The following is a 19,567-nucleotide window of genomic DNA, read 5'->3' as shown; positions in this document are numbered from 1 at the left end:
GAACATGATGCAATAATTGTCGTGGTTTTGGTTTTTTTGTTTTTGAGCTAAATTCCCAGAAGTTCAATTGCTAGATTAAAAGAGTTGTATGTTATAATGGCATCTAATATGCGTAGCCAAATTTCCTTCTAGAGTTTGTTTCATTTATAATTCCATGATAAGTATAGGAAGGTAACAATTTCCTTTACCAACAAAGAATATTGGATTTGTATTAATAGTATCTAAGTCGATAGGCAAAAATAAAAAGAGTATTTCATTTTGGAATACACTTCTTTAGTTACACATGTTCGTAATTCCTAATTCAACAACCTTTTCAGGATAGTGTATTACATAACCACCTCAGGGAATCTGGGGTAGCAAACTATAAACAAACCCCTTGATCCTTCTACAGTGAAACATATGAATGTCCCCACTAAGTGGGATAGACAGACCACAAATATCCTCCTTTCATGCCAGGTTTTGCCACTAAATAAGCTCAGTTTGGGTTAGGTTTTGCTGCCAAGTGAATGATGAAAAATCTTTGTTTTCAGAGCTATTTTATTTCTGAATCGAGAACAGTGAAGATGCTCATTTTTGTCTTAAGTCTATTGACTATATTCTTTTTTGTGAACCGCTTGTTCATACCTTTTGCTCAATTTTCTGTTAGGCTAATTAATATTTTCTTTTTTGGCTTGTAAAAGCTCTTTGCACATTAGCTGTATTACCCCTTTTCCTGTTGTATATGTTGTAAATATTTGCTCCGAGTTTTATTTGTTGTTAAAATTGTTTATATCAGTTGTTTTGAAGCTTGAGTCTGTCCAGGAATCATATGGTGCACGTGGTAGGCGGCGGGTGTGAGGTGCGAATGGCCGGCAGGGAGTAGGGGGGCAAGTGGGGGGTAGGATGTAGGGTGTAAGATGTGGGGTGAGGTAAGGGATGGGGTCGCTGTGGTGCATGTGAGTGTTTGTGTGTGTTTGCTCACGCACTCACTCACACATGTACATTGAATGCAAATCCCTGAATACTGCCCATAGAAAATTTGATATAATAGGTCAAGGTGGAACTGAAATCTGAATTTTTAGCAAGCCCCAATGTGATGCTAACGCAGGTAATCAGAGATGCACACTTTGAGAAACTGGTTTATGGTAGAATTTGTTCAACACATAGTTGTTTTCGATTTAGGTTTGGTGAAATCTGTCCATCTTTTCCCGTGTGATTTCTTCCTTTTATGTTAAGCTGTGGGCACTGTATTTCAAAAGAGACATTGACAATCTAAAGATTGTGTCCAGGAGCCAACAACCAGGATGTTGAGAGGCCCAGAAAGAATTGCACTAGAGGAATGATCGAGTGAAACAGATGTTTAGCTTGACACCTGGACTTTGGGGAGGACATACTAGCTATTGTTGTGTATTTGAAAGACTGTCAAGTGGAAGAGAAAATGTAGCTACTCTATGTTGCATCAGAAGGCTGTACTGGGGCAGTGTGTTGAAATTCAGGGCCTCAAATCCATTTTCCACAGTGTTTTCCTTTATAAAACAGCTCTGATCATGTCACTTCCCTGTTTGGAATCCATCCGTGGCTTCATATTGTCTTTAGGAGAACATTCAGTGTCCAATGAGGTCCTCATTTGGCAGCCTTATTTCTCTCCATTTCTGTACTTCCTGCCCAGATGAACGATAAAAATGTTTTAAAAGCTACAGTTTCATACATCTTTCCCGCTTCTCAACACTTGGAGTTTCACAAGCTATCTGATCTACTAAAAACCCCACCTTGTTCCCTGTAGCCCGAACCATATGCCGAGCTCTCAAAACAAAGTCCGTGAACAGCCAATTTCTCTCATTATCCTCTCTCTGGAATGACACCAATGTGACCTTAACCAGAAAATAAGTCATTGCAAAGCCCAATGGTGTTGTTCATCCAACAAATATTTATTAACTATGTATCAGGTTCTTGGATTACTAAGATGTATAAAATATACATCTTCTCCTCTAAGGTTCTCATCATCTCAGTAAAAAAGAATTAATAAAAACTAAAATGTGAAAGTTTAGTGAATACTTCAAAAATTACAGAGGGAATCACAAGCATATAATTCACATATCATCAGTTATCAAAATTTGTGTGCATTTATAATATATTCAGGCATAAAACTTTCTCCAGTAATTCAGTGTTTAGTAGGGTAAATTAAAGAAAAAAATTAAACTTGTTTGAGTTGTATAGAGGAACAGCAGCATTGTGTCCTGAATCCAAATGCATAATTTTTGCTGAGATGATTAAGTGGAACATGTTTATTCTTCCTTTCAAAATTTGATTGGTGTTATACAGTATGTTAACTGAAAGACATGCTCATTTTTACTTGCTTAGGAATCCTTATAATGTTCAATAAAGCGGCTGCATGTTTTTGCATAACAAAAGAGAATGTGCATAGTTAATCACTGAATGTCTTGGGATAATGACATGTTACATATTTTAGCATCTGTTATATTTATATTTCATTGTGGCCATTAATGGATAATTTTCTCTACCACTGTATAGAGTAAGACAATTTCCTTTCTTATTGTTACACAGTAATTTGAAGTAGGAGTTGTAGTTTTTCTAGCAGCAAATTACTCAAGTGTATTGCATTTGGAATCAGTCCTTTTAGATATAAGGGTGCTGTGCAGGTGAAGTCAGTAAGAACTCCAGAACTGCAAGGTCAGAAGCCTCTGATATTTTAATTTCATGTCTCCACACTCCCAGGACCGGCTAGTGAGCAGTCACAGCATGCCCATTAAGGAAAATGCATTCCTCGACATTACACAGCAAGTTAAATGTCCAGACCCAGGCCCAAACCTCTGTGACACATTACAAATGTGTTTTTCTCTGTGAAGCAGTGAGCTAATTAAGTAGTTTCTGAATAGTGGACTTGTCATCCAAATGTGATTTGCCATTATCTCTAGTTGATCAAAAAGATGGTTAATAGCCCTTTTATTCTTTCATATCTTAAGAGTTGATACTAGTTGCATTAGTGACACCCAATTCCTTTGGCAGTTCCAAATTAGTGGATAGCCCACTTGACTATAAATTCTTTGAAGGCAGTGCTTCGAACCAGTTCATTCTGGTTTGAACCCCTGCTGAGAATTTACATTTCCACCCCAGATATACTGAATCAGAATCTACAGTTTAATAAGATCCCCAGGTGATTCTTATGTATACTTTCCTGGAAACTTGTTAGAAATGCAAATTCTCAGCAGAGAACTTGTTAGAAATGCAAATTTGCAACAGCAGTTCAAACCAGAAGGAACCGGTTTGAAGTCCTTCTTAAAGGCATGAACCATCACAATTTATCACTATTGCCGTCATTTGGCCAATGTATTGCATGCAGTAAGAGTTTCCGTAATTGTACACTGACTCAAGTTAAGTTGAATTAACTTCATTTGCCATGGATTATGAAAACTCCCAGCAATTTCAGCATTATTAACACTCGAAGTTCTATTTAGGATTTCAAGCTTTACGGGAGGTTTTCGAACTGGTTCGTTCCAGTTCAAACTCCTGCTGAGACTTTGCATTTCCACCCTAGATATACTGAATCAGACTCTACATTTTAACATGATCCCAGGTAATTCTTATGTATAATAATTTTCAGAATTATACATAATATTGAGAGCAACTGCTCTACTGTTGGTTTTCAGAATTGGTCCCTAACCATCAGCATTAGCATTGCCAGGGAACTTGTTAGAAACACAAATTCTCAGCAGGGTTTCAAACTGGAACAAATCAGGTCGAAGCCCAGCTTTACAGCAACAATGCATTTTATTCTGCCAGTAAGTAAATACCTCCATGAGAGAAACGTTAGCTCTTATAGTTAATTCAGCTGTTTGTGGAAAATTAGTGTCACAAACCAGACACAGCAGCAAATTCTAGCCTGGAAAAGTGAATGTTATAATCAAAGTTATAATTTATAACTAAAAGATATCTTTGCCTGGGATTTGGACCAATCTTTCCCAATGTCCATCTTAAATTTTTGCTACTATTTCAACTTGTTTGTTTATAGAGAATTCTAGAATTTCCCTGTAGCAGAAAGATCTTCTCATTACCAGGGAGGTCAGAGACCATTAAAAACCCAAAGGTAATGACAAAGGGAAAGTCAGAAATAGTTGTTAAAAGATAGAGTACTGTATTTTATGCAAATAACGTGCACCTTCAGCGTTTGTTTGCCGGCCGTGCCCCCCCACCTCCACGAGGCACTCTCAGAAATGCCGCCACGCCAATCCTCTTCCACATGTTGCTGTAAAAAAAAAAAAAAAATTAGCATGGCACACTTATGAAAATACCTCACCAGAAGGGGGGAGGGAGAGGACGTGACCAGCAAACAAACGCAGAAGGCGTGCATTATTTATGTAAAATATTGTGTATGAATAAAAACGTTTCCTATTACATAAATGACATCTTGTATCAGTGATTTTTGAAATCAGAATGAGTTGCTTAAGGAATTTAGGGACCTGAAATGAAATCAGAAATAAGATAACATGTCTTGATGGCTTAAGACACAAATTTTATTTCTTAGAACCTAAAGTTTCACAGAGATGCCAGAAGGGCCACAGGAGAGACAAGCAGCAGCCGTGAAAGGAGAGGGACTAACCTACTTCAGTCAGAGCACCTTCAATTTTATTGTAGATTCCTATAAAATATCTCTCAGGGTTGACCGTGGAAAATATTTTTGAACATCACAGCTCTAGAACAGTGGCACAAATCAAATATGAAATCACATAGGAAGATGTGTAAGAGTTCTGAAGAAGCAAACTGCACACATACAGAATAGGTATTAGTAGCAATAGGCATGAGAAAATGTTATTACTCAATATAAACCAATACCATGCTATGACTGCCAAAAAACCAATAAGAACATGGCCTGTATTAAAAGAAAAATGAGATTTAAACATTGGTGGTGATAATTTAGCTCTAGTCTGAACTAGTCAACCCACACTTACCCAGAATTGTGTTCTGTTTTAGGCACTATGCTCTCAGAAGGATACACACAAACAGGAACACTTTCAGGAAAAATTGACCAGGATAGTGTGGAGTGACGTGAAAGCTAGAAAAGAAAGGTCTCAAGGGATATAAAGTAATTTTCTTAAAATACTAAAAAGTTGATGTAAGACTGAAGCTTAATCTTGTCTTAAGAACAAGGTCCTTAACTGTGTTAGGAGGTGGAAAAGATGATTTCAGAGTTTATTGTTGTTGTCCACTTGGCTCCAACTCATGGCGACCCATGTACAATAGAAATGTTGCGCCATCTCCACGATCATTGGTATGTGCCAGTCCATTGCTGCAGCCACTATGTATTTTGAGTATCCTCCAACCTAGTGGGCTCATCTTCCAGCACTGTATCAGGTAATATACTGTTGTAATCCATAAAATCTTCATTGGCTAATTTTCATAAGTAGATCGCCAGTCTTTCTTCCTAGTCTGTCTTAATCTGGAAGCTCAGTTGAAACTTGTCCACTGTGGGTGACCCTCTGGTATTTGAAATACCAGTGGCATAGCTTCCAGCATCATAGCAACCCTCAAGCCACCACAACGTGAGGAGAAATGCTCATGATAGGAATGAGCCATACCTTTTTAAATTTTAAATTATAAACTTTTCATATCAGTTAAAGAAAACCTTTAATGTAACTAAGCTATTCTGAGCACTGCTTCCTTCTTACCTATGCCTCTATAGCCTCCTAAATTCCTATCCTTTAAGGTAACTTTATTGAATGAAAATATAATGAAAGCCACATATATAGTATTACATTTTCTGGTAGCCACCTTAAAAAGATAGGAAACATATAAAATTAATTTTAATAGTATTTTATTTAACACAATATATCCAAAATACTCATTTCAACATGTAATCAATATAAAATGAGGCCTTTTATATTATTTTTTCATCCTAAGTCTTTATGCATATTTTACACTTATGTTGTCATTGTGTATCATTGAGTCAATTCTGACTCATAACAACCCTATGTATTTCAATTCTGATACACGTATTTCAAGTGCTTAATAACCACATGTGGCTAGTGACTATAAGTTTTGGACAGGTCTAAGATGTTAATTCTAATTAAATACTCATTAATGTGAAAAGAAATTCTAAAGCAAGCACTATCAATTATCAATAGGTGATTTGCAAAAATCCTGTGACAATGGCAGTTTGTGCAAGGATAAGTTCATGCTCCACCTCATCTACATGTTGACTACACGTATACACACAACACACACACACACACACACACACACATACACACACAGAAGGAAACGTGGGTAGCAGCAGCAACATGGTCTTGCTATTTTGTTGTATTACTGTAAGATGACATTATTATTTTGCATTTTAAAAACCACCGTATTTCAGCTACACTGTAAGCTAAAAAACATCATTCATCTAGTCTGGGAACCTAACCACAAATACTCTGATTCCCCAGTAACCAATATGTAAACAAAGTTTGGAATCACATTCTTTATGAAATGGCCACCTTCTGTACAGAGGTGACCTCTTGAGTATTGTATTTCAGGCCCAAATAAAAGTTTTTAGTGGAGCTCTAGCATCTTTCCCAGTGAAATGCTTTTTTTCCCCCAGCAGCTGGTAAGCTACATAAATGGTACCATTCAAGCTCTGATCAACTAAATGTCTTTTCAATCTCTGTAGAAGCTAAGGCACTATAATGTAAATAAAGCACGATGGGTGCCAAATCAGAAATTGTCACTTGAGATATTAGATCCTCTGAGATTATTGCCATAAGCCGAAAGCCATGTCTTTAGGGCAAGATCATCACTACTGACCACTAAGTTCAAACCTATTTCAGTTCTCCTCCAGGTTGCTTATTTGTTACATCTATGTGCAGCCTCCATTCCAAAGAGTTGAAGAGCTTTTAACAATTAAGAGGGAACCTCTTTTCAGTTTAAGCTTAAATGTTAACAGTTTGGATCGTGAGGTGATTACTCATGAATTAATAATGTGGTGAAGCTCACTGAAATTTAATGGACAATATTATCTTTCCAAGCTTCCTATAGAATTTAACAATTTTCTACCACTCAGAGTGTCTGATACCTTCATGTACACTGGATTTTTCTCTCCCATTGAAGACATAGCTGTCAGGGCACTAGATCTGTGCCTGCTATCACTCTTCCATCCCCCAGAGCTTCTAGCCCAACCTTAGTGCTCAGCAACTGTCGTGGTTTGAATTATGTCCCCCCAAAAATGAGTGTATCAATTTGGCTGGGCCATGATTCCCAGAATTGTGTGGTTGGCCTCCATTTTGTGATTGTAATTTTATGTTAAAGAGGATTAGGGTGGGATTGTAACACCACCTTTACCCAAGTCACATCCCTGATCCAGTGTAAAGGGACCTCATACCACCAAGAAAGCAGTGCCAGGAGCAGAGCATGTCCCTTGGACCTGGGGTCCCCGTGCAGAGAAGCTCCTAGTCTGGGGGAACATTGATGAGAAGGCTGACAGAGAGAGAAAGCCTTCCCCTAGAGCTGATGCCCTGAATTTGGACTTTTAGCCTACTTTACTGTGAAGAAATAAATTTCTCTTTGTTAAAACCATCCACTTGTGGTATTTCTGTTGTAGCAGCTCTAGATGACTAAGACAGTGACACTTGCTAACCCATGGACTAATGAAAACAGAGAGACAAAAAAAAACTGGGAACAATGATACTTCTGCTAAGTGTCACTAAAAGAAATATATCACATAATGTTTTATTTTAATCTTTTTCTTTTGTTCAATTTGCAGGAATGGAATATGTTTGTGCAGAGCATTTTCTGACTAGAAATGTCTCCTCACTTAAACTAAGGAGAACAGTCTTGCACTGGGTTATACCAGATTCTCTGTATGGGTCAGGAAGTGGGCTGAATGAAAACCAAAGTAAATAGGCTTACTACTTAAGACTGCTTTGAATATTTTATAATAATATGACCACAGATGAAATTGTTCTATGGATCCCTATTGTAATTTAAGTTAAAAGATATAACCTCAGCATAATTATAATTAATTCTCAAGCACTGTGGGAATAATCCTACGAAATTTTTGAGGCAGAACTAACTTCCAGCTAGGCGGTTATAAAAACAAAATTAAACAAATAAACTACATACACACACACTATAGAACTGTACCTGCTGTAGAAATAATTATATTCTATTTGGGGAATTTTATTTCTACTCCAGTTTATGTATGTGTGTGTGTGTTCATAGTTTTAACTAACAGCAGAGGATTTAAAATGTCTGTAACTTTAAGGTATCTTTCAAATAACTTTATAGAAAAACTATACCTATTAAGTTGCGTCAGATACCAAGAGATTTAAACTATTTGTCTTTGTATTTTGCTTCTTATCTCACTACAAATTTGTATTATGATTTTGTAAGAAGTGAAGTATTTCCAGTGTTTCTTAGTATTATAAAACCTATAAACAGCAATTGTGTTGTGAGAATCACCCACACAACTTGCACATCTCTCCCTTCCCTGAGACTACATTGTTCTTACAGAGAGTGTCTTTGATCAACCACTCCCAAGTTTCTTGTTGGAGACTGCTGCTGGAGCAGATTATCCAACAGGCAAGGTGAGCACGGTGCTTACCTTGCTTACCAGATCATCTGTAGTGAACAATTTCACATCTTTTCACCACATCAAAGATTCTGCTTCTAGGTATGGCTGGCATCTGTCTCTCTCCCAACCCCACAGCACTTTCCTACAGAATCAAAGCTTCTTTTCAAATTTACAATCCCTGACAGGGATGGATGACCCAGTAAGCAAGGTAAGCATGGGTTTACTTGTGCTTACTTACTAATCTGTAGTGAACAATTTCACAGATGATGAAGTGAAATTATTCACTACAGGTGATCTTGTAAACAAAGTAAGCACCGTGTTTACCTTGCCTATTGGATAACCCGCCCATGTGTGCCATTTCTTTGATAACTAGTTATTAAATGCCAACAATATGCCAGGCCCTACGCGTAAAATATGGTGTAAAATAAAAATGCCACTGACCTCTTGGAGCCTGGAGTCTAGTGACAGAGGTAGATATTTTTAATCAATGAGTCACAGAAATAAACACATAAATACAAGCTGTGTGTTATGGGAAAGTACAGGGATATATGAGAACATTGAAAAGGGGGGCACTGGCATAGTCTGAGGGGTCTGGTTAGAGATCATTTCTCTGAAAAAGTAGCTGAAAAATAAATAAGCAGGACTCCACTAGGTGCAGAGGGTGATGGAGAAAACAACATAGGCTTTGGATGGTTATCAGCTTGAGTTTCACATCTGCCTGCTGTGTATCCTGAGGTAAATTGCTTAACCTCTCTGAAACCTTAGTTTTCTCATGTATAACAGCATATCATTATATTTACCTCAGTAGGGTTTTGAAGACTGTAAAGTAGACTTATTGGTGGCTGACACATAGTGCATATATAGTAAACAAGAGTGTTCTTTCTCTCCATTGCTCCTTTTATGACAAACTTTTTCTTTACACCTAATACGGTTAAGTGTTCGGGTGCTAACCAAAAGGTCAGCAGTTGGAATGCACCAGCTGCTCCTTGGAAACCCTGTTGGGCAGGTCTACTCTGTTTATAGGGTTGCTATGAATTGAATCAACTTGATGGCAATAGGTAGTACAGTTATAGTATTCTTCTTAAGTATTACTTTATATGTTATTAAAGTCAAAGATTGTCAAGACAGGTAATTATAATATAGAATTCTACCTGCTGTGGAAATACTGATATTCAGTTTAGAACATTTTATTTCAAGTTAATGTTTGACAAGTAATGTAATTAAAGGAATGGACTCATTGATTTTAGGAAAGTACCATGCATCATGCATATCATTAGCTTCGCTGAGTAAAGCCATGTGACTTAATGGAAAAGTTAGTAAACTAATTGGAGAACAGGAGAGTCATTGAGGCTTTTGAAAAGGCTGGGCCCAGCTGTGGGCCTCAGGTGAATCCTATAGTGCCTTGCAGCTTGATCATGCTGGGAAGCTGGAGGATGAGGTTGGTGCCGATTTCACCTGGTTGACTCTTACTCTTTCTGGGATTCTTAGCTTAAGTGTCACCTCCTCTGAGAAGCCTGTCTTGACTACTTAACGCTTACATTATGTGTCTCACCTCTGGGCTCCTGTAAGGAAGGGGCCCGCAGCTCTTTATTGAATGTACACAGGACTGAATCGACCGTAGCACTGTGCTCTCCATGAAGACTGCCCATCTCATTACCTGGCTCTTGGCCCAGTGCCTGACACTTGATGGGCACTGCTTAGTGAACACCTGGTGCTGGATTTAAAACAGAAAAAAATTCACCAGTTATGTCCTCAACACTATAAAAATGTTCTGAAAATGTATACAGAATGGCCTTTCACCTTAAGGAAATTCTAATATGGCGAGGAGAGCAAGAATAAGGCACTAGCAAAAACATCAGACAATATAAGGGGGCATCATAAAATGAGGAATACTCCACATTTTTCAGGGTCTCCAAGGATGGTCAGGATTATTTTGGATTTTGAAGACTGGAATAGAATTCACTAAGTAGAAATGGGAACAGATGCAATAGATGGGGAGCATCATGAACGCAGTATGGAACAGTGTGGCAAAGGGCTTGAAAAGAGCAGCGGAGAGTCCATGGTGGTTAACAGTGGGAACTAACACTGGATGGGTAGCCTGAAGTCAGATTATGGAGGCTCTTGAGAATCAAGAGTAGTGTAGACTTGTTGGAGTCAGAAATGTGGAGCATTGGTGGTTTTGAGCATGAAACAAACATGCTCAAAATAAAGTTTCTTAAAATTTACGATAGATTTTAAAAATGAACTAAGACCAAAAGAAATAAGGCTCTGAATAAAATTATTTAAAAATAATCATTTGTGTTTAATGTTGTGGTTGTTAGGTGCCATCGATTCAGCTCTAACTCATAATGACCCTATGTACAATAGAACAAAACACTGCCTGGTCCTGTGCCATCCTCACAGTCGTTTTTATGCTTGAGCCCATTGTGGCAGCCACTGTGTCAGTTTATCTCACTGAGGGTCCTCCTCTTTTTCACTGACCATCTACACTACCAAGCATGATGTGCTTCTCCAAGGACGGGTCCCTCCCGATAACACGTCCAAAGTATGAGAGATGAAGTCTCACCATCCTCGCTTCTAATGAGCATTCTGGCTGTTCTTTTCTCAAGACAGATTTGTTTGTTTTTAAATTTTGAACATCGATTTCTTTCATCTCATTGATCACCTTGGCAGTTCAGCCAGGTAGGATAGTATTTGTACCTGTTTTACAGATGAAGAAGTGAATGCTCAGAGAGATAAGTGACACGGTCAGGGTCATCCAGTTAATTAATGATAGAGCCAGGAATAGAAGGAAGGACTCCTGAATTTTAAATCCCTATTATCAAAGTTAAAATTTATCAAATTGTAGTAACTATACAGTTGTTTAGGTTTTTATACATATTGTATAATTAAAAACATCATTACCACAATCTTGACAAATAGATTTTTGTTGGCAAGGATTTTTCACTTTTAGTTTAAAAATATATGCATGGTTGTAAACACACACAACATTGAAGAGAATTAGATTTTGCTGGATAAATGTTTGTAATACTCAAGTGTCATAATACTCAAACAATAATGTGTGATAATTTAGCTTATAAGTAAAAAATTAGAAACAACTCTTGCTGGTAAAACTACTATAGTACAATCAAAAAGGGGAAATATTTTAAGTACAAAAATACAACAAGAAATCAGGATTTATTGCAAAGGCTGTTTATTTCTGCAGCAGAGACATGATATGCATTATATATTTACAGCAAATTTAGGATATCAGAATCAACATGTTTTAACTTATAATTTCTTGAGTGCTATTAGTTGACTCATAAATCTTTGACCACAAAATAATACCTCTGATTTTTTTTTACTTTTTTTTTTTAGTTTTGTTGTTGTTGAGAATATACACAGCAAAACATACACCAATTGGACCATTTCTACACGTACAATTCAGTGACGTTAATTGCACTCTTCGAGCTGTGCATCCCTACTCACCCTCCTTTTCTGTGTTGATCCTCCTCCATTAACATAAACTCACTGCCCCCTAAGGTTCCGTATCTTTCCAGTTGCCGTTGTCCCTTTGATCCCATATAGAAGTTCTTAAAAGAGCGTAATGCTCCTTTTTTTTTTTTTTTTCAGAAAGATGATAACATGCATGTGGTCAGAAATTCAAACAGTCCAGGTATGCTGATAATGCAAAATCAAGTCTCTCCTCTCTTCCACAACTTCCAACCCTTCCCCATCTTCCAAAGGCAACTTCATTATCATTAGCTGCCTTCAAATTGACCCCCACTCATAGAGACCCCATGCACAATGGAACAAAACTCTGCCTGCTCAGGATGGTAAGGATTTGAGCCATAGGGATTTCATTGCTGGTTTTCAGAACTGGATCACCTACTAGATATATTTTCTGAAAACGAATTCGTTATGAGTATAGCCAGGTAATTAGATAGTTTGGCATGGTTGGTGGAGTTGTTTTTCACCTAAGCCTCCCATATTTTTAACAGGAAAGGACTTTCTATAGCTGGAGACTGGCTGAAAAGAGAGCAAGCTGACTCCCCAGATTTTATTAGGCTGTGGTAACGCAGCTAACCTTTCCAGAAAAGTAAGAAGCACAGCCAAATTACGATGTTTATAAACATGACCCTATGGCCTTTATATTTGATAAGTAAAAAATGGTCCACCTTTATTTTGATTGGCTTTCCTTAAATAAAAGCGAGGTTGAACCTTCTTTGATAAGCTTTTTAATTTATTTTCAGCAAGAAAAACACTAAATTTTAATGGTAAAGACAATTTTTACCCAGGAAATTAAGAAACAAAGTTTGCGTTAAATACTACATCTTTAGGGGAAAGGACACAACACTCCTGCACAATTCAAATCAAAGATGACATTTTTACATTCCAAACTTCTTTATTTTACCCCTATTATGCCATGAATTCATAGGGAATAGGTGCCAGCAGCTCAGGCTTCTTTCCATTGGTTCTCACAAAGTGTGCTGCTCTGGGTGGAGCAGGCTGGTGCTTCAGTTGAGCCCAGGTACCTTTCTCTTTGGCTTCCTTCTGTTTCTGATCATTTTCCCTCATGCATTTCAGAAAGCCATTTTGGCGGTTAGAGTGCATAACATCCTCAATACGCACATTAATTATCTTGGCAAGAATCTTGCCCTCAACTTGTTTGTTTACAACAAGTTTGTTTACTTCCAGTTTTGCCATGGTAACATTTGTGGGACATTTCTTTTTGAACATTGCCCATTCCCTTGATGTCTATAATATCGTTTTTCTAGTAGATTCGCATATATGTAGCCAAAGGAACAACTCCATGCTTTCTAAAAGGCCTAGAGAACATATAAGCGAGTGCCACTCCTCCTTCCCTTTGTGTTCGTCATTTTGGTGAATTACTGCAAGATGGCAGTTCTGGCTGAAAGGCTGATAAGTTTATTGATTATATTTATCAACTCTCTCTTCATTTTCTTAACTCTTTTTTTTTTTTTTTCCCTTATACAGTTATACATTTTTACGTTTATACAAAATCAATCTACAATTGATTTTGGTGCAAGGAATTAAGTTGTGAGCAACTTTGTATTTTTTCCAAATACCTAGCTCGTTTTCTAAGTGAATAATCTATCTTTATGCCACTGATATGAAATGTCATCTTCATTGTACATTAAATGATTTCTGCATGTGTTGTAGGTATGTTCTAAATCTCTACCCTAATCCAGAGAACTTCTGTTTCTTCTTAATGCAAAGAATGTTTTATTTGGGACTTCGCAATATATTTTTATGTCTGGCAGGGCATCTATTGCTCTTCTTGTTCAAACTTTTCATAGATAATTTTGCATGCATTTTTAAAATTTTAATTATAGAATTATTAGGTTCACAAAAAGCCCCATTAATTTAGAAAGAATTAAAATAGACAATATTGAATGTTTCCATCCAAAGTGAAGTATATCTTTACATTTGTTTTATTTTCCTCAAAAGAATTTTTAAGGTTTTCTTCACATAAGACCTGTAATTTTTTAAGTTTATGTTAGCTGGTATATCTTTTTTGTCGCTATTATACACTGGATAATTCCTTTCATTGCATTTTCTAATTGGTTATTGATTATGGAAAAGCTGTTGATTTGTATATATTTATTTTGTAATCAACAATATTTCTGAAACCTAACTGTTTCTAATAGTGTTTCTGCTGATTCACTTGGTTTTCTGAGTATATGACTATATGAGCTGCAAACGTGATAATTTTGCCTCCTGCTTCATACCTTTATTTTTCCTCTGTTTCACTTCATTGGCAATTACTTCCAGAGCAATGTCAGATTGAAGGATAATAATATGGCAGATGTAGATTATTTTAATGAGTCACTTCATTTTCTTTATAGAATTATTTATTGCTTACTAGAAGCTGAAAAATTAAAGATTTGTTGCTGTTCTTGTTGCCTGCCATCCAGTTGGCCCCCAACTCATGGTGACTCCATGCACAATGGAACAGATCCTTCCTGGTTCTGTGCCATCCCCAGGATCGGTTGCAAATCAGACCATTGTGATCCATAGGGTTTTCTCACAAGTAGATCACCAGGCCTTTTTCCCATCTCAGTTTGGAAGCTTAGGTGAAACCTGTTCAGCATCATAGCAACATGCAGCCTCCACTGACAGACAGGTGGTAGCTGTGCTTGAGGTGCAGTGGGCTTGAGGTGCAGTGGGTGGGAATTGAACCTGGGTCTCCCGCATGAAAGGCGAGAGTCTACCACCAAACCACCACTGCCCTCCGCCCCCCTCCTACATCTCCTCCAGATACCACCAGGTAATTTTCATAAGCTTAACTTCCACAACTGCAAAAGAATATTAAGACACAGCAGAAAGTACTGAGTATTTTCTGGATACTAGAACAGGATAAAAGTACTGAGAGCATTGAGTTTCAATCAGTATTTTAAAAGATCAGTCTCACTTCTTACATGTTTAACTTTGTACTACTACCATCAGTAGCTTCAAATATATATATATATATATATATATATATATCTCCACTCCTCCCCACCAAAAGACAACTAGCCCATTGTGAGTCCTGTTGATGACATTTTCTCATATTATTTTGAACGAATACTTTTGTAACAGATGTAGAGTGAAGCATGAGAGAGGAGGAAGGGCAAGGAGGAAAAAGCTGGATTTAAACAAGTGTAAAGTTCTTGCTCTATGACCCGTACCATGGTATATATATATGTATAACTTATTTGTGAAAAAAAAGCTATAAAATGCAACCTTTAGGCATTTTTCCAAAGCCTAATAGATTGCTGTAAAACATGAAACCAGGAATCCAGGAATTATTTGTTTCTGGTTTCCCATAAAGCTTCATTAATCATGATAGATCACAAAAGTCAGAAAAATATCATAAAAGCTTGCTTTTCATTTTCCTGCAAGCCTAATTCCAACACTTCCATAGTGAAGAATTAGAAAATTAAATGGATTAGATTCTAGAGTATGAATTAACTGTCCATGAAAAATAGAAAATAGATATATGTATGTATCTATGTGGTGCAGTGGTTAACAGCTTGGCTGCTAACCAAAAAAAGTCAGCAGTTTGGATCCACCAGCCGCTGCTTGGAGACCTTGTGGGGCAGTTCTACCCTGCCCAGTAGGGTCTCCATGAGTCAGGATCAACTCAACGGCAATGAGTATCTATTCAGAATAATGGTGGTTTTCCTGACGTGAGAACTTTTTATTCCTTAGCATCAATTCATTTCTTTATTCCTTCTCCATTTTTAAAACAATCATGGATAAAATTTATCAAATAATTATAATTATCAACATTTTACTGATAAGAACAACAAGGTTTACATAGGCGAAAAAACTTGCATACAATCACAGTTAGTAAATGGAGGGACCAGAGCTTGTACCCCAGCGAATCTGACTCTAAAATCTGTGCTCTTAAACTCAGGCATACATAGGATCGCTATGAGTCAGAATCAACTTGACGGCACGTAACAATAACAAAAACAGTGCTACACAGTCTTCCCACCAAAAAACATTCATATGTAAATAATCAGATGTCTTAAAACGTGTTATGCAGCTACAGTAATCAAAACAGCCGGTACTGGTATAACAGTAAACACATGCAGCAATGGAATAGAATTGACAGTCCAGAAATAAACCCACACATCTGTGATCAATTGCTTTTTGACAAGGGTGCGAAGTCCATTTAATAGGGAAAGAAGAGTCTCTTCAATAAATGACATTGGGAAAACTGGATTTCCATATGCAGAAAAATGAAACAGGATCCTGACCTCACACCATACACAAAAACAAATTCAAAATGTATTAAGGACCTAAATGTACATCTAAAATCATAAAATTCTTAGAAGAAAATACAGGGGCAACACTGCTGGGCCTAGCTTTTAATAACGAATTATCTAATACAATTACAAAGGAGCCCTGGTAGCACAGTAGTTAAGAGCTCAGCTGCTAACCAACAAGGTCAGCAGTTCAAATCCACCAGCCGCTCCTTGGAAACCCTATGGGGCAGTTCTACTCTGTACTGCAGGGTCTCTATGAGTCCGAATCAACTTGACAGCAACGGGAATATAATTACAAAAGCACAAATACAAAAGACAAAATAAATAAATGGGACCTCATAAAAATTAAAAACTTTGTTCATCAAGACTTTATCAAATAAATGAAAAGGCAAGCTACCTACTGGGAGAATATCTTTGGAAACCATGTATCTGATAAGAATCTAATAACCAAAATATGTATAAAACTTTGACAACTTAACAATTATAAGACAGCTGAATCATAAAACGGGCAAAAGACTTAAATAGACATTTCACCAAAGAAGACATTCAAGTGGCCACCAAACATAAGAAAAAATGCTCAGCATCATTAGCCATCAGAGAGACGCAAATCAAAACCACAATGAGATACAATTTCACTCCCACTAGGATGGCTAAGATTAGAAAAAAGCAGAAAATGTTGGCGAGGATATGGGGGAATTGAATGCTTATCCCCTGCTGGTGGGATTGCAAAATGGTACAACCGTTGTGGAAAACAGTCTGGTAGTTCCTCAAAAACCTAAAAATGAAACTACCATATGACCCAGCAAGACTACTCCTAGGTATAAACCCAAAAAACTTGAAAGAAGGGGCTCAAACAGAGACCTGTACACCAGTGTTCATTGCAGCACTATTCACAATAGCCAAAAGGTGAAAACAATCTAAATGCCCATCAACAGATGAATGGATAAACAAAATGTAGTACATACATTTAATGGAATACTACTCAGCCAGTAGGAAAAACAAAGTCTTGATACATGGTACAATATGGAGGGAACTTAAAGACATTATTATGCTGAATGAAATAAGTCAATCACAAAAGGACAAATACTGAATGATCTCAATTACATAAAAAGATAAGAAAAGGCAAATGTATAGAGACCAAAGTTAATTAGTGGTTACTAGGGGTGGGAGGGAGGGGGAAGGAGGGGCTAATGGTGATGGAAAAATTGAATTGAATAAGGATAGGGTTACACAGTCAACTATTGTAATTGCTGTTAATAAGTTGTACACCTGTAAAAAGTTGAATTAGCAAAAGTTGTGTGACAGGTATATTTGCAACAATGACCAGAAAAAAAGAGTAGCAGCTAAGGCTGATTATGTACAACCACCCCATGGGATATGGTTCTTTGATTTGGAGGTTTAGGGTCGTGTTTCCATGAGACATCCCAGTTAATTGGCCTAATAATATGTTTAGTGCTTCTGTTCTACCTCCTAGTTCATTGCATAGTGCCTGGCTTCTTAAAAGCTTGCAAGTGGCCTTCCAAGCCATGATAATTGGATTCTATTTACCTAGAGCAATAGAGGAAGAAGAGTCAGGAATAGGAGGAGGATATGGAAAGTGTGGCTAATTGCCTCTGTGAACAACTACCTCCTTTGCTATGAGACCAGAAGAAATGAATGGCGCCCAGCTACAGTTTCTGAACATTTTGATCAAAGATCCTATAGAAGACTCCTAATCAAAAGGGGGAAAATGCAGAACAGAATTTCAAATTCTTAAGGACTCCAGACTTTCTGGAGACATGGATGGTGGATGAACCCCTGAAACTATTGCCCTGAGATAATCTTTAAACCTTAAACCAAAAATAGTCCCTGAAGTCTTCTTAAAACCAAACAATAACTTAATTAGTAGAAAAGGTCTGCTTTGAACATTATCTAGAACTGAGTTGGCATGAGTCCTACTTTGCCCTGAGGCTATTAACTAGACCTGGGATTGGGTTCAGATATGGACGTTACTCTCTAAAAGAGGTCCTAAGACCAGCTAGAACATGTTGGGAGAGACACAACCACAGCATAAGAGGATTTGAAGTCACATCACATGAAGTAAGATCAAAGCATCAGATGGGTTATTTAACTGGATAAGGAAGAACTGGGATAGAAATTGTAGCAATGTTCATGGCAAGAGTCTTGAAAAGGCATTAAATGTACTCACTCTGGGCTAAAGGTATATGACTGCATCAGGAAGAATGTTAAAGGAAGCCATCTGGGATTGATGGAAGAAGAGAATGCTGTGCAGTGAGGCTCTCCAAATGAGGCTGCAATGGCAAGAAGTGAGTTCAATTATTGTGGGAGCTTGTAGGCACTAAGCCGGTTGCCGGGCTGAATGAGGGGAATTCGAGGGATGGAGCAAACTCTGGGATTCTTAGAAGCATTTGCAATCCTTACTTGTACTCGCTATTAGTTCGATTCCCCAGATAGTTTTAAAAAATAAACAAGAAAGGAATAGTTCTATATAATGAAACAAACATAAAACAGGTTGTAAAACTACAAGTCAACCACCTAGTTTCTCAGGAACTATTTTGGTGTACCAGCTATTTAAGGCAGGACCACAGCAGATCGTTTGTCATGTCTAATGGTCACAGGACCACTTTAACTACCTTTTCGATTTGGCTTTGCACTCTACTTTTTTCTAAAGGTTAGCCAGTTTTACCACATTTCAGCTTCAAGCAAAATCTAGGGAGTCAGCCCACCCGCTTTTCAGCCAGCTTCCAGCTGATGGGTACCAGGCAACTACCTACAGACAGCCAGAGTAGGCGCAACATTGGCCGAGGGTGGTGAAGCAACTTTGTTCTGCCCTTTTCTTGCTTGCAGCCCACCGAGTCTTCAAAGAGAATGTTTAATACCCCTGGGAAGATTTCTGGCCTCTGTTCCAAACAAGTACTGAATTAATCTAAATTACACAAGTACAGACCATTTATCAAGATCAGCCTGCAATGATTTGCATATCTAGGCAAAGTGTTCCCAGTAGTAAGGGTGAGCTGAGGATAAGTAAAGCAGAAATTAGTTGCTGATTAATAAAAAAAAAAAAAAAAAAAAAAAACGCTGATTAACTATCAAACAATGGAGGAGAGTTTTCAGGTTGGGTTACCTAAATGGTTATTATTTTATTAGTATGAAACAAAAAGGCACTTTTCTTCTGTAATAATCTAAGAAAAGGGTCACTTTGCAAATTTAGATTGAGACATTTAACTTCAAAGGATTTTAACATTCTTCTTTTTTTTTTTTTTTTAAT

The 19,567-nt window shown here is 37.4% G+C and overlaps 1 protein-coding gene and 1 pseudogene across 4 annotated transcripts in view; one reads left to right on the top strand and one right to left on the bottom strand.

The window, feature by feature from the left end:
- TMEM117 (transmembrane protein 117) overlaps positions 1–19,567 on the top strand; it is a 533,621-nt gene that overhangs the window by 454,304 nt on the left and 59,750 nt on the right. For 2 of the 4 annotated variants that reach the window (XM_023738846.1, XM_023738845.1), the window contains exon 7: positions 12,155–12,197. The exons of the other annotated variants lie outside the window; for them this stretch is intronic. In XM_023738846.1, coding sequence (XP_023594614.1) covers positions 12,155–12,197 — 43 coding nt within the window. The remainder of the gene's footprint in view (positions 1–12,154; positions 12,198–19,567) is intronic. 4 annotated transcript variants of the gene reach the window in all.
- On the bottom strand, positions 12,941–13,422 carry LOC101348541 (60S ribosomal protein L21 pseudogene; annotated as a pseudogene).

This window comes from Trichechus manatus, unplaced genomic scaffold (assembly GCF_000243295.1).
Source record: "Trichechus manatus latirostris isolate Lorelei unplaced genomic scaffold, TriManLat1.0 scaffold00123, whole genome shotgun sequence".
NCBI lineage: Eukaryota > Metazoa > Chordata > Mammalia > Sirenia > Trichechidae > Trichechus > Trichechus manatus.
The sequence above is the reverse complement of the archived record's forward strand: the minus strand, read 5'-3'. Positions and strand labels throughout refer to the sequence as shown.